At 42.4% G+C, this 16,625-nt stretch overlaps 1 protein-coding gene across 1 annotated transcript in view; it reads left to right on the top strand.

Annotated features, from left to right (window-relative positions):
• Positions 1-16,625, top strand: part of ELMOD2 (ELMO domain containing 2) — a 35,362-nt gene that overhangs the window by 13,940 nt on the left and 4,797 nt on the right. Inside the window, exons 6-8 of the mRNA XM_044302194.1 lie at positions 1,412-1,545; positions 3,579-3,647; positions 6,762-6,895. Of these exons, the coding sequence (XP_044158129.1) occupies positions 1,412-1,545; positions 3,579-3,647; positions 6,762-6,895 (337 nt within the window). The remainder of the gene's footprint in view (positions 1-1,411; positions 1,546-3,578; positions 3,648-6,761; positions 6,896-16,625) is intronic.

Raw genomic sequence — 16,625 nt, 5'->3', positions numbered from 1 at the left:
AGCCAAGTGTTGAAGTGGTGTCCGAGATCCCCAAGGGCCAAGCCAAGTAACTAAGTTTTCCTGTGAAATATGTTTGTTATACACTGTGTAGTCTGTTCTATAAGCACCCTTGTTCTGTGCCGGCGGACAGAAAATAATCTGGAAGTGCCCCTCCCGAGACCAGACTCTGGATCCGCCACTGGTCTGGACTGCTCACAGGAGTGTACATTTCTTCTAAACTGTAATCCGTATCCTCTGACCTGCAGAAATCAGCGCTCGCTCGGTAACAACTAACAGGCAGTGCCTGTAGGCTGTAGCCTGGCCCTGTTACCGAAGCTAGCCAAGTGGTGTAAGGTTAAGGTACTAGTAGAGATGAGCGGCCGCTGAATCCTGATTTAAAGTTAAAGTGACTGCAGGATATGGATTACAGTTTAGAAATGTCAAATGTACACTCCTGTGAGCGGCGGGGAGGGGGATCTGTGGATGACACTGTTATGGGGAGGGAGAATGTGTGGATGACACTGTTATGGGGAGGGGGAATGTGTAGATGACACTGTTATGGGGAGGGGGAATGTGTGGATGACACTGTTATGGGGAGGGGGAATGTGTGGATGACACTGTTATGGGGAGGGGGAATGTGTGGATGACACTGTTATGGGGAGGGGGATCTGTGGATGACACTGTTATGGGGAGGGGGAATGTGTAGATGACACTGTTATGGGGAGGGGGAATGTGTGGATGACACTGTTATGGGGAGGGGGAATGTGTGGATGACACTGTTATGGGGAGGGGGAATGTGTGGATGACACTGTTATGGGGAGGGGGATCTGTGGATGACACTGTTATGGGGAGGGGGATCTGTGGATGACACTGTTATGGGGAAGGGGGATCTGTGGATGACACATATAGCATAAAATGCTATATACGGTATGTGTCATCCACAGATTCCCCTCCCTATAAAAGTGTCACCCACAGGCAACTAGGACATGTTGAAATCTGAGTGATTTTTTTTTTTTTTTTTTTAAACACAGACAGCAGGACTTATCTTTTCTGTTGCAGTTTTAGGTATTGGGTAAAGTATCGCAGCAATTCTAAGCATACTTGTGTAAATGTATCGTTATTATAGCTGCGCCCCCCCCCCCCCCCCTACGTTTGTCCGGGCCCCAGTGTGCCCCCCACCCAAAATTTGAAAGTTAGAGACGCAACTGGCCGCTCCCCCTCTTTTAGTGGCTACTGAGATGACAAGTTGGGCCTATTGATCCTGTGGAACATTTTGCTTAAGCTTTCATCTGCTATGTATGACACTGCTGCCAAGTATCTCTCTATGCTGTCCCACTTTGTTTGGGCAAAACAATAATGTCCATTTCTCCTTGACCAAGCACAGAAATGGGTAATAAATGTACTGTATACATTTTTCGTATTCTTGTTTCAGCTTTGGGACTTGCTGATGCCACATGAAAAGCTGAAGTCTAGAATCACTAAGCAGTGGGGTGAAATTGGCTTTCAAGGTGATGATCCCAAGACAGATTTCCGTGGCATGGGCTTCCTAGGACTGGCCAATTTATTGTAAGTTCCTCATTTAGCTGATTTTGTTGTCTACTCTTTAGGGTGCAAACTGGCAACGTCCGCTACTGTAACACTGCTAGTCACTGCTGCAGTGAATGATTTGGGTAAATTTATAGTGAAAGTGCCATAGTCTAACAGTCTGAATCAGCTTTGTTTTTTAATGGCCAGCATTTAATAGGTTTCATAGTCCTCAATAAGTAAGAACCCAAAATACAAGTGCTTTTGCTACCCAGACCTTGAGACTTTTCCCATCTGTTCAGATTTTTAACCCCTTCAGTTATACATGTACAGCGGATTTCTGCGCTTTAAAGATGGCACCCATTCCGGAGCAGAACACCATAGCCGCCGGATTTCTCCTGTTTCACACAGCAGACACCTGGAGCTATCAGTGATAATTGCGATTGCAGACATGTAACCCCTCAGATTCCTTGGTCTGTTGTGACCACAGCATATGAAGCGGATTTCCTCGGGAGCGCTGCACTCCCAGGGCCCAAAAGGCACCCCTAAAGTAGTGATTAGGGGAGCTGTTCGTTCCCTGGATTAGCCGCAATCCTTCCAAAGGATCCGAGGTTACCACAGCAATAGTTCCTGTTGAGGCCTGCAGGTGGCAGAGCTCCATAGAAACATAGCACAGCTCCCTTAGGCTGTAATGGTTATTAATTGCATGTATATAAGACAAGCTATCTAAAAATCAATCGTTAAAGTCCCCTGAAGGCACTTGGGTAGGTGTCAATTTTTTTTTGAAAATAATGTAAAAAAATATATATAAAAATTCAAATTACCCCTCTTTTCCCATAATAGAAATAAATAAACAAAAAAAGATCATTAGCACTACCTTGTTCCAAACTGCCTGTCTTATTAAAAAATAAACTTATGAAGTATGCTGATTTTTTTTTTTTTTTTTTTTTTTTGTCGCTTCACATCCTCAAAAATTTTTAATAAAAAATTATCCAAAAGGCATACAAACTCCAAAATGCTATAATTGTAAACTATAGATCAGGGATCAGCAACCTCTGACACTCCAGCTGTTAAGAAACTACAACTCCCAAAATTCTCCATTTAGTTGCATGGGAGATAGAACAGCCAAGCATGTTTGCATACTGAGAGTTGTAGTTTCACAGCAGGTGGAGTGCCGAAGGTTGCTGATCCCCCGCTATAGATCATCCTGCAAAAAAAAATTAGGCGTCACTCAGCTCTGTAGATGTGAATATAATAAAGTTATGGGGGTTAGAATTTGGCCATGCAAAGCAAAAATGTTTATTTTATCTAAGTTTGTATTTCATTTGAAGTGTTAAAACCCAAGAAAAACTATACAAATGTGATATTGCTGTAATTGTACTGACCAGGAGAATGAAGCGAACAGGTCAGCTTTACAGCATAGTGAAAGCAGTAAAAACAAAACCCTTAAAGGGAACCTGTCACCGGGATTTTGGGTATAGAGCTGAGGACATGGGTTGCTAGATGGCCGCTAGCACATCCACAATATCCAGTCCCCATAGCTCTGTGTGCTTTTATTGTGTCAAAAAAACGATTTGATACATATGCAAATTAACCGGAGATGAGTCCTGTACGTGAGATGAGTCAGGGACAGGACTCATCTCGGGTTAATTTGCATATGTATCAAATTGGTTTTTTCACACAATAAAAGCACACAGAGCTATGGGGACTGGGTATTGCGGATGTGCTAGCGGCCATCTAGCAACTCTTGTCCTCAGCTCTATACACAAAATCCCGGTGACAGGTTCCCTTTAAAACTATGGTGGTATGTTTTTTTTTTTTTTTCCCAATTCCACACCATTTTTTTATTTTTTTCCAACTTTCCACTACATCATATGCAATATTAAATGGAGGCATTTGAAAGTACAACTTGTCCAGCAAAAACAAGCCCTCATATGTGTATTTGAACGGAAAAATAAGAAAGTTATGGCTTCAGGAAAGCAGAGAGTAAAAAACAAATACACAAAAACATAAAATTGCCCTGTTCTCAAGGGGTTAAAGTCTAATAATGTTAATTGTTTATCTTTTGTTCTTAGGTATTTTAGTAGAAATTACAAAGAGGAATCTCGTTTGATACTGTCTCATTCCAACCATCCAAAAATTGGGTAAGACTATTGATGAGAAACGCCTTTTATATATATATATATATATATATATATATATATATATATATATATATATATATATATATATATATATATATATATATATATATATATATATATATATATTGAAGCCATGTTGGGCAGCAGAGACAGAAAAAAAACATACCTCATCCATTTTTTCGTGGAGAGGCCATCGCGGTCATTTTGTTTGAAGAAAACAAGCCAAAATATACGCGTGTTGACGCTTGCGGGCGTGGTGTTGTCATCAGTGAGCACCCGATTTGCCATGTTTTCTTCAGTCAAGATGGCCGCGACGGCCTCTCCATGAGCACATGGGTGAGGTATGTTTTTTTTTTTTCAAAGGGGTTATCCAACGTCTCCAACAGCCCTTCATGTGCCGGGCCCCTCAGAGGGAACATACTTACCCTGCTCCCTCCGCCGCTCCTGGTCCCCACGCCGCCGCTGCTGCTTCTCCCTGTACACGGATGAAAACATCCGATGCCGGGGGCGGGGGAGCAGCCAATGGCATGCATGGACTGGGACAAGCCTCCCTAGCATTGCGGGTGACGCTAGGGAGGTTCGTCGCCTTCCCCGTCTGCCATTGTCTGCCCCCCTCCCGGCGGCGGAACGGGGTAAGTATATTACCTGTGAGGGGCCCGGCACATGTGGGGGCTGTTGGAGACGTTGGATAACCCCTTTAACCCCTGAAAGGCCTCAATGTGACTGTCAAATGCTGCAATCAGCATTGAATGCGGCATCTAAGGGGTGCAATAACAGGGGCGGTGTGATCGCCATTCCCCGTCATTGCACCCGCTACATACAATGGAATGCGATTCATGACAAAATAATTCGGAACAAATTTAATTTCTTTATGAAGTTCGGCGAAGTAGCCAAATCCAATTTTTGATAATTTGGCTCATCTCTATTACAGTTGCAAGAAAAAGTATGTGAACCCTTTGGAATTATATGGATTTCTGCACAAATTGGTCATAAAATGTGATCTGATCTTCATCTAAGTCACAACAATAGACAATCGCAGTCTGCTTAAACTAATAACACACACAGAATTAAATGTTACCGTGTTTTTATCGAATACACCATGTAAAAATTCACAGTGCAGGTGGAAAAAGTATGTGAACCCTTGGATTTAATAACTGGTAGAACCTCCTTTGGCAGCAATAACTTCAACCTAACGTTTCCTGTAGTTGCAGATCAGACGTGCACAGCGGTCAGGAGTAATTCTTGACCATTCCTCTTTACAGAACTGTTTCAGTTCAGCAATATTGTGGGATGTCTGGTGTGAATCGCTTTCTTGAGGTCATGCCACAGCATCTCAATGGGGTTGAGGTCAGGACTCTCGAGGTCAGGGCCACTCCAGAAGGCATATTTTCTTCTGTTTTAAGCCATTCTGTTGTTGATTTACTTCTATGCTTTGGGTCATTGTTGTCGCCCATCTTCTGTTGAGCTTCAGCTGGTGGACAGATGGCCTTAAGTTCTCCTGCAAAATGTCTTGATAAACTCAGGAATTCATTTTTCCTTCGATGATGGCAATCCGTCCAGGCCCTGATGCAGCAAAGCAGCCCCAAACCATGATGCCCCCCACCACCATACTTCACAGTTGGGATGAGGTTTTGATGTTGGTGTGCTGTGCCTCTTTTTCTCCACACATAGTGTTGTGTGTTTCTTCCAAACAACTCAACTTTGGTTTCCTCTGTCCACAGAATATTTTGCCAGCACTGCTGTGGAACATCCAGGTGCTCTTGTGCAAACTGTAAACGTGCAGCAATGTTTTTTTGGGACAGCAGTGGCTTCCTCTGTGGTATCCTCCCATGAAATCCATTCTTGTTTAGTGTTTTACATTTATCATAGATTCACTAACAGGGATGTTGGCATATGTCAGAGACTTTTGTAAGTCTTTAGCTGACACTCTAGGATTCTTCTTAACCTCATTGAGCAGTCTGCGCTGTACTCTTGCAATCATCTTTACAGGACGGCCACTCCTAGGGAGAGTAGCAGCAGTGCTGAACTTTCTCCATTTATAGACAATTTGTCTTACCGTGGACTGATGGACAGCAAGGCTTTTGGAGATACTTTTATAACCCTTTCCAGCTTTATGCAAGTTAACAAATCTTAATCGTAGGTCTTCTGAGAGCTCTTTTGTGCGAAGCATCATTCACATCAGGCAATGCTTCTTGAGAAAAGCAAACCCAGAACTGGTGTGTGTTTTTTATAGGGCAGGGCAGCTGTAACCGACCCCTCCAATCTCATCTCATTGATTGGACTCCAGTTGGCTGACACCTCACTCCAATTAGCTCTTGGAGATGTCATTAGTCTAGGGGTTCACATACTTTTTCCACCTGCACTGTGAATATTTACATGGTGTGTTCAATAAAAACATGGTAACATTTAATTCTGTGTGTGTTATTAGTTTAAGCAGACTGTGATTGTCTATTGTTGTGACTTGGATGAAGATCAGATCACATTTTTGACCAATTTGTGCAGAAATCCATATCATTCAAAAGGGTTCACCTACTTTTTCTTGCAACTGTATATACTATAACTGTTCCTATAAGGTAGAATAGCTTCTCCCTGCGTTCACAATACCAAGCACTTACTGCCCGCTGTCATGTAGGTCCCAGCGGCTGGTTAGTTACTCAGTGTGAAAACTGCAATGGTTGCATGGCACCACTGTTTTTTGTCCCATCTCGTTCTCAATACTGCCGCTTGTGTGGCCTGACCCTGACAGTTGTAGTAATACGTCATATATTAGATATAATATGATAGAAGCATTTATTTATTTTAATTTTTCTACAAACAGCGATAAATCTCCTTGCATCCAAAGAAATAATATTCATGGCCAGTTTAAAAGACGTTATCATTGATGGCCTATGCATTGCGGTGATAGTATAATGTTACTGAGCCCTGCATTAGTAAAATAGAGAAGGCAGAATTAGCCTTTTGATTATATGCGAGTGTATGACAGATTCTGTGCTTCTGGGATAACTCTTCTTGGGAGTTTCCAGCACCACTGACAAGGCTGCTGACATACAGCTAATGTTCATCCTATATTTGCAGCAATTACATGCATAGATTAAAAAGACTGTGTCTTTATAGGTATTCTTATGCCATTGTTGGCATCAATCTGACAGAAATGGCATACAGTTTACTCAAGAGCGGTGCTCTGAAGTCTCACTTCTATAACATGGTTCCTGGGTTCCCTGAAATGAAATGCTTTCATCAGTTTTTTTGTAAGTTTTTTTTCTTGTTTGTATTGTACTATAGTTTAAATAATATAATTTGATGTATGTGTGTGTGTGTGTGTGTGTGTGTGTGTGTGTGTATTATATATATATATATATATATATATATATGTGTGTGTGTGTGTGTGTGTATATATATATATATATATATATATATATATATATATATATATATATTATAATATATACACACAGTGGGATGCGAAAGTTTGGGCAACCTTGTTAATCGTCATGATTTTCCTGTATAAATCGTTGTTACGATAAAAAATGTCAGTTAAAAATATCATATGGGAGACACACAGTGATATTTGAGAAGTGAAATGAAGTTTATTGCATTTATAGAAAGTGTGCTATAATTGTTTAACCAATACAGGACCGCCGCACGCAGGATCGCGTCCTGGCAGCGGCCCTGTAATTCCTCCTGGAAGCGCCGGCGCGTCCTCTAACGAGATGCGAGATTTCGGGCAGAGCCGGCCCGCACATGCGCAGTGCGGGCCGGGAATCGTTAAAGGAGTATTTTGTCACCAGCCAATGATCATCGTTGGCAGGCTGGTGACTTTTAAAAAATCAAATCAGAAGCCATTTAACACCTTATATTTATAAATATAAGGTGTTAAATGGCTTGTGTGCTCCTCTGCTGGTCCTTTTCGTCGGTTGGTCCCAGCAGAGGAGCACAGATCAGTGAGTACACAACAACAGTACACTTAGCCCCAGATCACCCCCCATCATCCCAGTTAACCCCTTGATCACCCCTGTCAATCACTAGTGAAAGAGAATAAAGTGATCAGTGTAAACTGTCACTTTTTTTTTTCACTAGTATTGGCTGTTAGGTTTTAGGATAGTTTAGGCCCCTTTGTTACGTAGTTAGCGCCCAGCCCACCGCACCGCACCACAGTCACTGATTCGCTGATTAGCGTATCGCTAATCAGCATTGGTACTTTTATAGTATCTGTAAGTGATCAGAACTGATCAGTCAGATCTATAATAGTATTAGTGTCACCTTAGTTCGTCCTCCACCCAAAACGCAGTGTTTGCCCGATCATGCCTGATCGGTCGCCCACACGTGCGTTCTCCCACGCCCCGCCGCAGTGCCCAAAAATTATTTTCACAAGCGCTGCGGTGATAAAAAAATCTGTTTTGATATTTTTTATCAATCGCAGCGGCTTCTGGTACTTCACTAGCCTCCCATTTGTAAGACAGGCTTGCTTTTTTTCTTGGGTAGTCTCAGGGAATACCCCCTAAATTTAGTTGACCAAATGGCAAATAAGGGGTATTCTTCTGAAGAGGCCTACAGGCTTCTCACCCAGTCGGATGAGGAATGGGAACCCTCATCTGACGAATCCAGCGGGTCAGAATATGAACCTGTAGAAAGCAGTGGCAGTCTGACTCAAAGTTCGGACGAGGAGGTTGAGGTCCCTGATACCACCAGGCGTACCCGGCCCCGTGTTGCTAGACCACAGGTTGCGCAGGATCCGCTTCAAGGGCAGCAGAGTGGGGCTGGCACTGTTGGATTACGTGTTGAGGCATACACCAGCAGCGCAGCCCATCCTGGACCTAGTGCCAGCACTGCCGTACATGATGGTGAAGTAGTGAGCACCAGAAGGGCAGTTGAAGCTGGTACGGTGGCACGTGCATTAGTTCCCCCGTCGCAGCCACAGCACAGACAGGCCCGTAGAGCCCCTAGAGTCCCTGAGGTGCTGGCAAACCCTGATTGGCAGCCCCCAACTTCAGCCGCACCAGTAGTTCCCCCTTTCACCGCCCAGTCTGGAGTTCGGGTTGAGACAGCTCAGATCGGATCGGCACTGGGGTTTTTTGAGCTGCTCTTGACTGCGGAGCTGTTGGACTTAGTCGTGGCAGAAACAAATCGGTATGTCACTCAATTTATAGCCACCAACCCAGGAAGCTTTTATGCCCAGTCTTTCCGGTAGAAACCCATCCAAGTTTCCGAAATTAAAACTTTTCTGGGCCTTCTCCTCAACATGGGCCTAACAAAAAAGCATGAATTGCGGTCATATTGGTCCACGAACCCAATTCATCACATGCCCATATTTTCTGCTACCATGTCCAGGACACGATTTGAGACCATCCTGCGTTTCCTGCACTTTAGTGACAACAGCACCTCTCGTCCCAGAGGCCACCCAGCTTTTGACCGGCTCCACAAAATTCGGCCCCTCATAGACCGCTTTAACACCAAATTTGCAGATTTGTATACCCCTGAGCAAAACATCTGCATAGACGAGTCCCTTATACATTTTACCGGGCGCCTTGGCTTCAAACAATACATCCCAAGCAAGCGCGCCCGGTATGGGGTCAAATTGTATAAGCTCTGTGAAAGGGCCACAGGCTATACGCACAAATTTCGAGTCTATGAGGGTAAAGATCAGACCCTGGAGCCGGTCGGTTGCCCTGACTACCTGGGGAGCAGTGGGAAGACAGTCTGGGACTTGGTGTCACCCTTATTTAGCAAGGGGTTCCATCTTTATGTGGACAATTTTTACACAAGTGTGCCCCTCTTCAGGCATTTGTTTTTAGAACAGATTGGCTGCTGTGGCACCGCGCGACCTAGTCGCCGGGGCTTCCCCCAATGGCTTGTTACCACCCGTCTTGCAAGGGGGGAGAGGGCTGCCTTGTGTAATGAAGAACTGCTTGCGGTGAAATGGAGAGACAAGCGTGACGTTTACATGCTCTCCTCCATTCACGCAGACACGAGCAACCAGAGTCATTGAAAAGCCCCTCTTGGTCCACGACTATAATTTGCTCATGGGAGGGGTGGACTTCAATGACCAGATGTTGGCTCCCTTTTTATTTTCCCGCAGAACCAGACGCTGGTATAAGAAGGTGTCTGTATATTTAATTCAGTTGGCTCTGTATAATAGTTTTGTTCTCTACAGTAAGGCTGGGAGAACAAGATCCTTCCTTAAATTTCAGGAAGAGATCATAGAGAACCTCCTGTATCCAGGAGGTTCCGTGGCCCCAACCACCGGTGTAGTGAGCCGTCTACACGAGCGACATTTCCCCAGTGTCGTTGCTGGTACCTCAAACCAACCGCCACCCCGAAAAAATGGTTGTGTCTGTAGCAGGAGTGGAATAAGGCGTGACACCCGCTATTTCAGTCCTGACTGCCCTGACCACCCTGCCCTATGCTTAGGGGAGTGTTTCCGGAAGTACCACACACAGGTACACTTAGCATAGGGATTGCGTCACACAGGACAGGCACACAGGGCTCTTAGGGCCCTTTCACTCACAGCTGCTGCAAACCTCTCCTTTCACCTGGGACAAAGTGCATAATGTACTTCGCCACATCTCTGGGTGATTTGCGCTTTGCACATTGTCCCATGGGGAAGGAGAAGTTTGTCCTATAAAGGTAAAAAAAAGCAAAACAAAAAAAAATCACTGGTAAGCAAAAAAGTTAATGTTCTGTTCCAAAAGTTCATAAAAGTTAATGTTCTGTTCAAATGTTATTATAAAGTTCATGTTAATAAATTTATTGCATTGCGGCATGGTGTTTTTTTTTTTTTTTTTTTTTTACCTTCTAGGTGAACCAACCGATGAACCAGCTGCAGCACTGATGTGCATTCTGACAGAAGCATTGTGCTGCTGTCAGATTACACAAAAGTCGGTGTATGCGGTGCTGCAAGACGAGATTTCTCCTCTGCAGTAAAAAAGATATGTTTGCCGAGGCTTATGAGCTGAGGGGCAGTGTTCAAATGCTTTGGCAAACACTTTGTATATAAAAAAAAAAAAAAAAAAACAACCCCGCAATGATTTATTCATCCACATCGATTGATGTGAATGCAGAAATTGGGTTTCCAGGGCATACGGGCTGAGTGGGTATGGATGTTGGGTGGAGCTCCTATGTCCTGGCAGACGCCTTTTTTTTTTTTTTTTTTTTGGCCGAGATTTTTTCATCCACATTGATCCATGAGAATGAAGAAAAAAAATCTAATTACTCGAATGCTCAATATAAGGAGAATAGCAGAAACTCCTAATGCTGGCCATACATGTAATGATTGCAGAGACCCTCAAATGCCAGGGCAGTACAAACACCCCAGAAATGACCCCATTTTGGAAAGAAGACACCCTAAGGTATTCGCTGATGGGCATAGTGAGTTCATAGAAGTTTTTATTTTTTGTCACAAGTTAGCGGAAAATGATTTTTTTTTTCTTTTTTTTTTTTTTTTTCTTACAAATTCTCATATTCCACTAACTTGTGACAAAAAAAAAAATTCCATGAACTCACTATGCCAATCACGAAATACCTTGGGGTGTCTTCTTTCCAAAATGGGGTCACATGTGGGGTATTTATACTGCCCTGGCGTTTTAGGGGCCCTAAAGCATGAGAAGAAGTCTGGAATCCAAATGTGTAAAAATGCCCTCCTAAAAGGAATTTGTGCCCCTTTGCCCACCTAGGCTGCAAAAGTGTCACACATGTGGTATCGCCGTACTCAGGAGAAGTTGGGCAATGTGTTTTGGGGTGTCTTTTTACATATACCCATGCTGGGTGAGAGAAATATCTCTCTAAAATGACAACTTTGTATAAAAAAAATGGGAAAAGTTGACTTTTAGAGAGAGATTTCTCTCACCCAGCATGGGTATATGTAAAAAGACACCCCAAAACACATTACCCAACTTCTCCTGAGTACGGCGATACCACATGTGTGACACTTTTTTGCAGTCTAGGTGGGCAAAGGGGCACAAATTCTAAAGAGCACCTTTTTACAGGGAATTTTTTACACATTTGGATTTCAAACTACTTCTCATGCATTAGGGCCCCTAAAATGCCAAGGCAGTATAACTACCCCACAAGTGACCCCATTTTGGAAAGAGGACACCCCAAGGTATTTTGTGATGGGCATAGTGAGTTCATGGAAGTTTTTATTTTTTGTCACAAGTTAGTGGAATATGAGACTTTGTAAGAAAAAAAAAAATCATCATTTTCCGCTAACTTGTGACAAAAAATAAAAACTTCCTTGAACTCACTATGCCCATCGGCGAATACCTTAGGGTGTCTACTTTCCGAAATGGGGTCATTTGTGGGGGTTTTCTACTGTCTGGGCATTGTAGAACCTAAGGAAACATGACAGGTGCTTAAAAAGACAGAGCTGCTTCAAAATGTGGAAATTCACATTTTTATACCATAGTTTGTAAACGCTATAACTTTTGCGCAATCCAATAAATATACACTTTTTTATCGAAGACATGTAGAACAATAAATTTAGAGAAAATTTATATAGAAATGTAGTTTTATTTGAAAAATTTTACAACTGAAAGTGAAAAATGTCATTTTATTGCCAAAAAATCAGTAAATTTCAATTAATAACAAAAAAAAGTAAAAATGTCAGCAGCAGTGAAATACCACCAAATGAAAGCTCTATTAGTGAGTAGAAAAGGAGGTAAAATTCATTTGGGTGGTAAGTTGTATGACCGAGCAATAAACGGTGAAAGTAGTGTAGTGCAGAATTGTAAAAAGTGGTCTGGTCATTAAGGGGGTTTAAGCTAGGGGAGCTGAGGTGGTTGAACAAAATTAGGCAGGTGCATACATTTGGGCACTGTTGTAATTTTATTGATTCCAAAACCTTTAGAACTAATTATTGGAACTCAAATTGGCTTGGTAAGCTCAGTGACCCCTGCCCTATATACACAGGTGAATCCAATTATGAGAGAGTATTTAAGGGGGTCAATTGTAAGTTTCCCTCCTGTTTTTAATTTTCTCTGAAGAGTAGCAAAATGGGGGCCTCAAAGCAACTCTCAAATGACCTGAAGACAAAGATTTTTCACCATTATGGTTTAGGGGAAGGATACAGAAAGCGGTCTCAGAGATTTCAGCTGTCTGTTTCCACAGTTAGGAACATATTGAGAAAATGGAAAACCCCAGGCTCAGTTCAAGTTAAAGGGGTTGTCCGAGTTATGAAAAAAAATAATATAGCACTGAAAATCTGATATATAACTGAGCTAAGCAAGTTTTATGCAAAAAAAAAATATATATTTTTCCTAATTTCCCTGGTTCTTTTCTGGCTCTTAGTTTACATGCAATAAAAACAATCTCTGCCCCTCCCCCTGCTCTGCTAAGGGAGTGAATACAAGAGCTGCCCTGAGTAACGTGTCTGCCTGCTCGGAGACTCTGCAGCATGTTGTATGTGTAGGACTACAAGTCCCAGCTGTATAATGACACTGCTAAGGGAGTGAATACAAGAGCTGCCCTGAGTGCTGGGAGACTCTGCAGCATGTTGCATGTGTAGGACTACAAGTCCCAGCTGTATAATGACACTGTTAATACACACAGGATCTTCCCCCTACCTTCTTGTGCAATGTTCTCTCTAGTATTCAGCTCCAGTGCCCAGAATTGTCCCTGCTGCAGAGCTGTGCAGCTGAAGGGGTTAAGTATCCTAGCAAAGAGTAGACGGCAGTAAAGGGGGGCGTGGCCAGCATAGTGACATTTCGTTTACAGTTTACAGGCTTGTAAACAAACATTATCAGCACAGGGAGAGAAGCTGACATCACAGGTCATGTGACCCTCAGTGAAATCTGAGAAACCAGCCACTGGAGATAAAGTGAGTGAATTGGAAAGCTGTTGCATTTGCTTAGTTAGGAACATAGAATAAAAAAATAACCCCTTTAAGGCTCGAAGTGGCAGACCAAGAAAAATCTTGGATAGACATAAGTGACGAATGGTGAGAACAGTCAGTCAACCCACAGACCAGCACCAAAGACCTACAACATCATCTTGCTGCAGATGGAGTCACTGTGCATCGTTCAACCATTCTGTGCACTTTACACAAGGAAATGCTGTATGTGAGAGTGATGCAGAGGAAGCCTTTTCTCTTCGCACAGCACAAAAAGTGCCGCTTGAGGTGGGCTAAAGCACATTTTGACAAGCCAGCTTCATTTTGGAATAAGGTGCTGTGGACTGATGAAACTAAAATTGAGTTATTTGGCCATAACAAGGGGCGTTATGCATGGAGGAAAAAGAACACAGCATTCCAAGAAAAACACCTGCTACCTACAGTAAAATATGGTGGTGGTTCCATCATGCTGTGTGGCCAGTACAGGGACTGGGAATATTGTCAAAGTTGAGGGACGCATGGCTTCCACTGAGTATCAGCAGATTCCGGAGACCAATGTCCAGGAATCGGTGACAAAGCTGAAGCTGCGCCGGGGCTGGATCTTTCAACAAGACAATGACCCTAAACACTGCCCAAATGTATGCACCTGCCTAATTTTGTTTAAACAATTATAGCACACTTTCTGTAAATCCAATAAACTTAATTTCACTCCTCAAATATCACTGTGTGTCTCTTAACAGAATTCTTTTTACAGGAAAATCATGACTAATAACAAAGTTGCCCAAACTTTCGCATCCTACTGTAATAAATATATATATATATATATATATATATATATATATATATATATATATATATATATATATCTATATCTCTCTATTGTGGGGTTTCGCTCTGGTAGATAGGGAGGCAAAATACAAGTTCTTAACTCCAAAATGTCAGTGTTTATTCACACTTGAGGCAATTGCACAAAACGGCACGTAACTTTTCAGTCTTGGTGTTAATTCACTCACAATGGAAAGTTTATATAACACAGGTCACCTTGCTGGCAGTTCTGCCTCCGGTAGTCCACAGCAGGCTTTAGGTGGCCTGTTTTCCCAACATGCGGCTCTCAGCCCTCCAGCACGGCTCAAAGCCTCAGATTCCCAAAACAGAGATCTCTCTTGGCTTAGCCCAGCTGCCTATTTAAGGTCAGCCAGGTGCTGCCAAAACCCGGACCGGCACTTTAACTCTGGTCCGGTATTTGACCTCACCAGCCCAGCCGCACATGCTTGGGAGGAAAATGCCTGCCTTGCCAGACACAACCCTCACTATGTCACTATAAATATATATATATATATATATATATATATATATATATATATATATATATATATATATATATATATATATATATATATATATATATATATATATATATATTACAGACCAAAAGTTTGGACACTTTCTCATTCAAAGACTTTTCTTTATTTTCATGACTATGAAAATTGTAGATTCACAGTGAAGGCATCAAACCTATGAATTAACACATGTCGAATTATATACATAACAAAAAAGTGTGAAACAACTGAAAATATGTCATATTCTAGGTTCTTCAAAGTAGCCACCTTTTGCTTTGATTACTGCTTTGCACACTCTTGGCATTCTCTTGATGAGCTTCAAGAGGTAGTCACCTGAAATGGTCTTCCAACAGTCTTTAAGAATTCCCAGAGATGCTTAGCACTTGTTGGCCCTTTTGCCTTCACTCTGCGGTCCAGCTCACCCCAAACCATCTCGATTGGGTTCAGGTCCGGTGACTGTGGAGGCCAGGTCATCTGGCGCAGCACCCCATCACTCTCCTCCATGGTCAAATAGCCCTTACACAGCCTGGAGGTGTGTTTGGGGTCATTGTCCTGTTGAAAAATAAATGATGGTCCAACTAAACACAAACCGGATGGAATAGCATGCTGCTGCAAGATGCTGTGGTAGCCATGCTTGTTCAGTATGCCTTCAATTTTGAATAAATCCCCAACAGTGTCACCAGCAAAGCACCCCCACACCATCACACCTCCTCCTCCATGCTTCACGGTGGGAACCAGGCATGTAGAGTCCATCCGTTCACCTTTTCTGCGTCGCACAAAGACGCGGTGGTTGGAACCAAAGATCTCAAATTTGGACTCATCAGACCAAAGCACAGATTTCCACTGGTCTAATGTCCATTCCTTGTGTTCTTTAGCCCAAACAAGTCTCTTCTGCGTGTTGCCTGTCCTTAGCAGTGGTTTTCTAGCAGATATTCTACCATGAAAGCCTGATTCACACAGTCTTCTCTTAACAGTTGTTCTAGAAATGTGTCTGCTGCTAGAACTCTGTGTGGCATTGACCTGGTCTCTAATCTGAGCTGCTGTTAACCTGCGATTTCTGAGGCTGGTGACTTGGATGAACTTATCCTCCGCAGCAAGGTGACTCTTGGTCTTCCATTCCTTGATCGTTTTTGTGACTGCACTTGGGGACACTTTCAAAGTTTTCCCAATTTTTTTGGACTGACTGACCTTAATTTGTTAAAGTAATGATGGCCACTCGTTTTTCTTTACTTAGCTGCTTTTTTCTTGCCATAATACAAATTCTAACAGTCTATTCAGTAGGACTATCAGCTGTGTATCCACCTGACTTCTCCACAACGCAGCTGATGGTCCCAACCCCTTTTTTAAGGCAAGAAATCCCACTTATTAAACCTGACAGGGCACACCTGTGAGTGAAAACCATTTCAAGTGACTACCTCTTGAAGCTCATCAAGAGAATGCCAAGAGCAAAAGGTGGCTACTTTGAAGAACCTAGAATATGACATATTTTCAGTTGTTTCACACTTTTTTGTTATGTATATAATTCCACATGTGTTAATTCATAGTTTTGATGCCTTCAGTGTGAATCTACAATTTTCATAGTCATGAAAATAAAGAAAAGTCTTTGACTGAGAAGGTGTGTCCAAACTTTTGGTCTGTACTGTATATGTGTGTATGTATGTGTGTGTGTGTGTGTGTATGTATGTATGTATATATATATATATATATATATATATATATATATATATATATATATATAATGTGTGTGTGTTATTTGCAGCAACAAAAAAAGCACTGTATACAGAAACCAAAATTGCAATACTTGGGAGGTGATCT

This window comes from Bufo gargarizans, chromosome 1, assembly GCF_014858855.1.
Source record: "Bufo gargarizans isolate SCDJY-AF-19 chromosome 1, ASM1485885v1, whole genome shotgun sequence".
Lineage (NCBI taxonomy): Eukaryota > Metazoa > Chordata > Amphibia > Anura > Bufonidae > Bufo > Bufo gargarizans.
The sequence above is the reverse complement of the archived record's forward strand: the minus strand, read 5'-3'. Positions and strand labels throughout refer to the sequence as shown.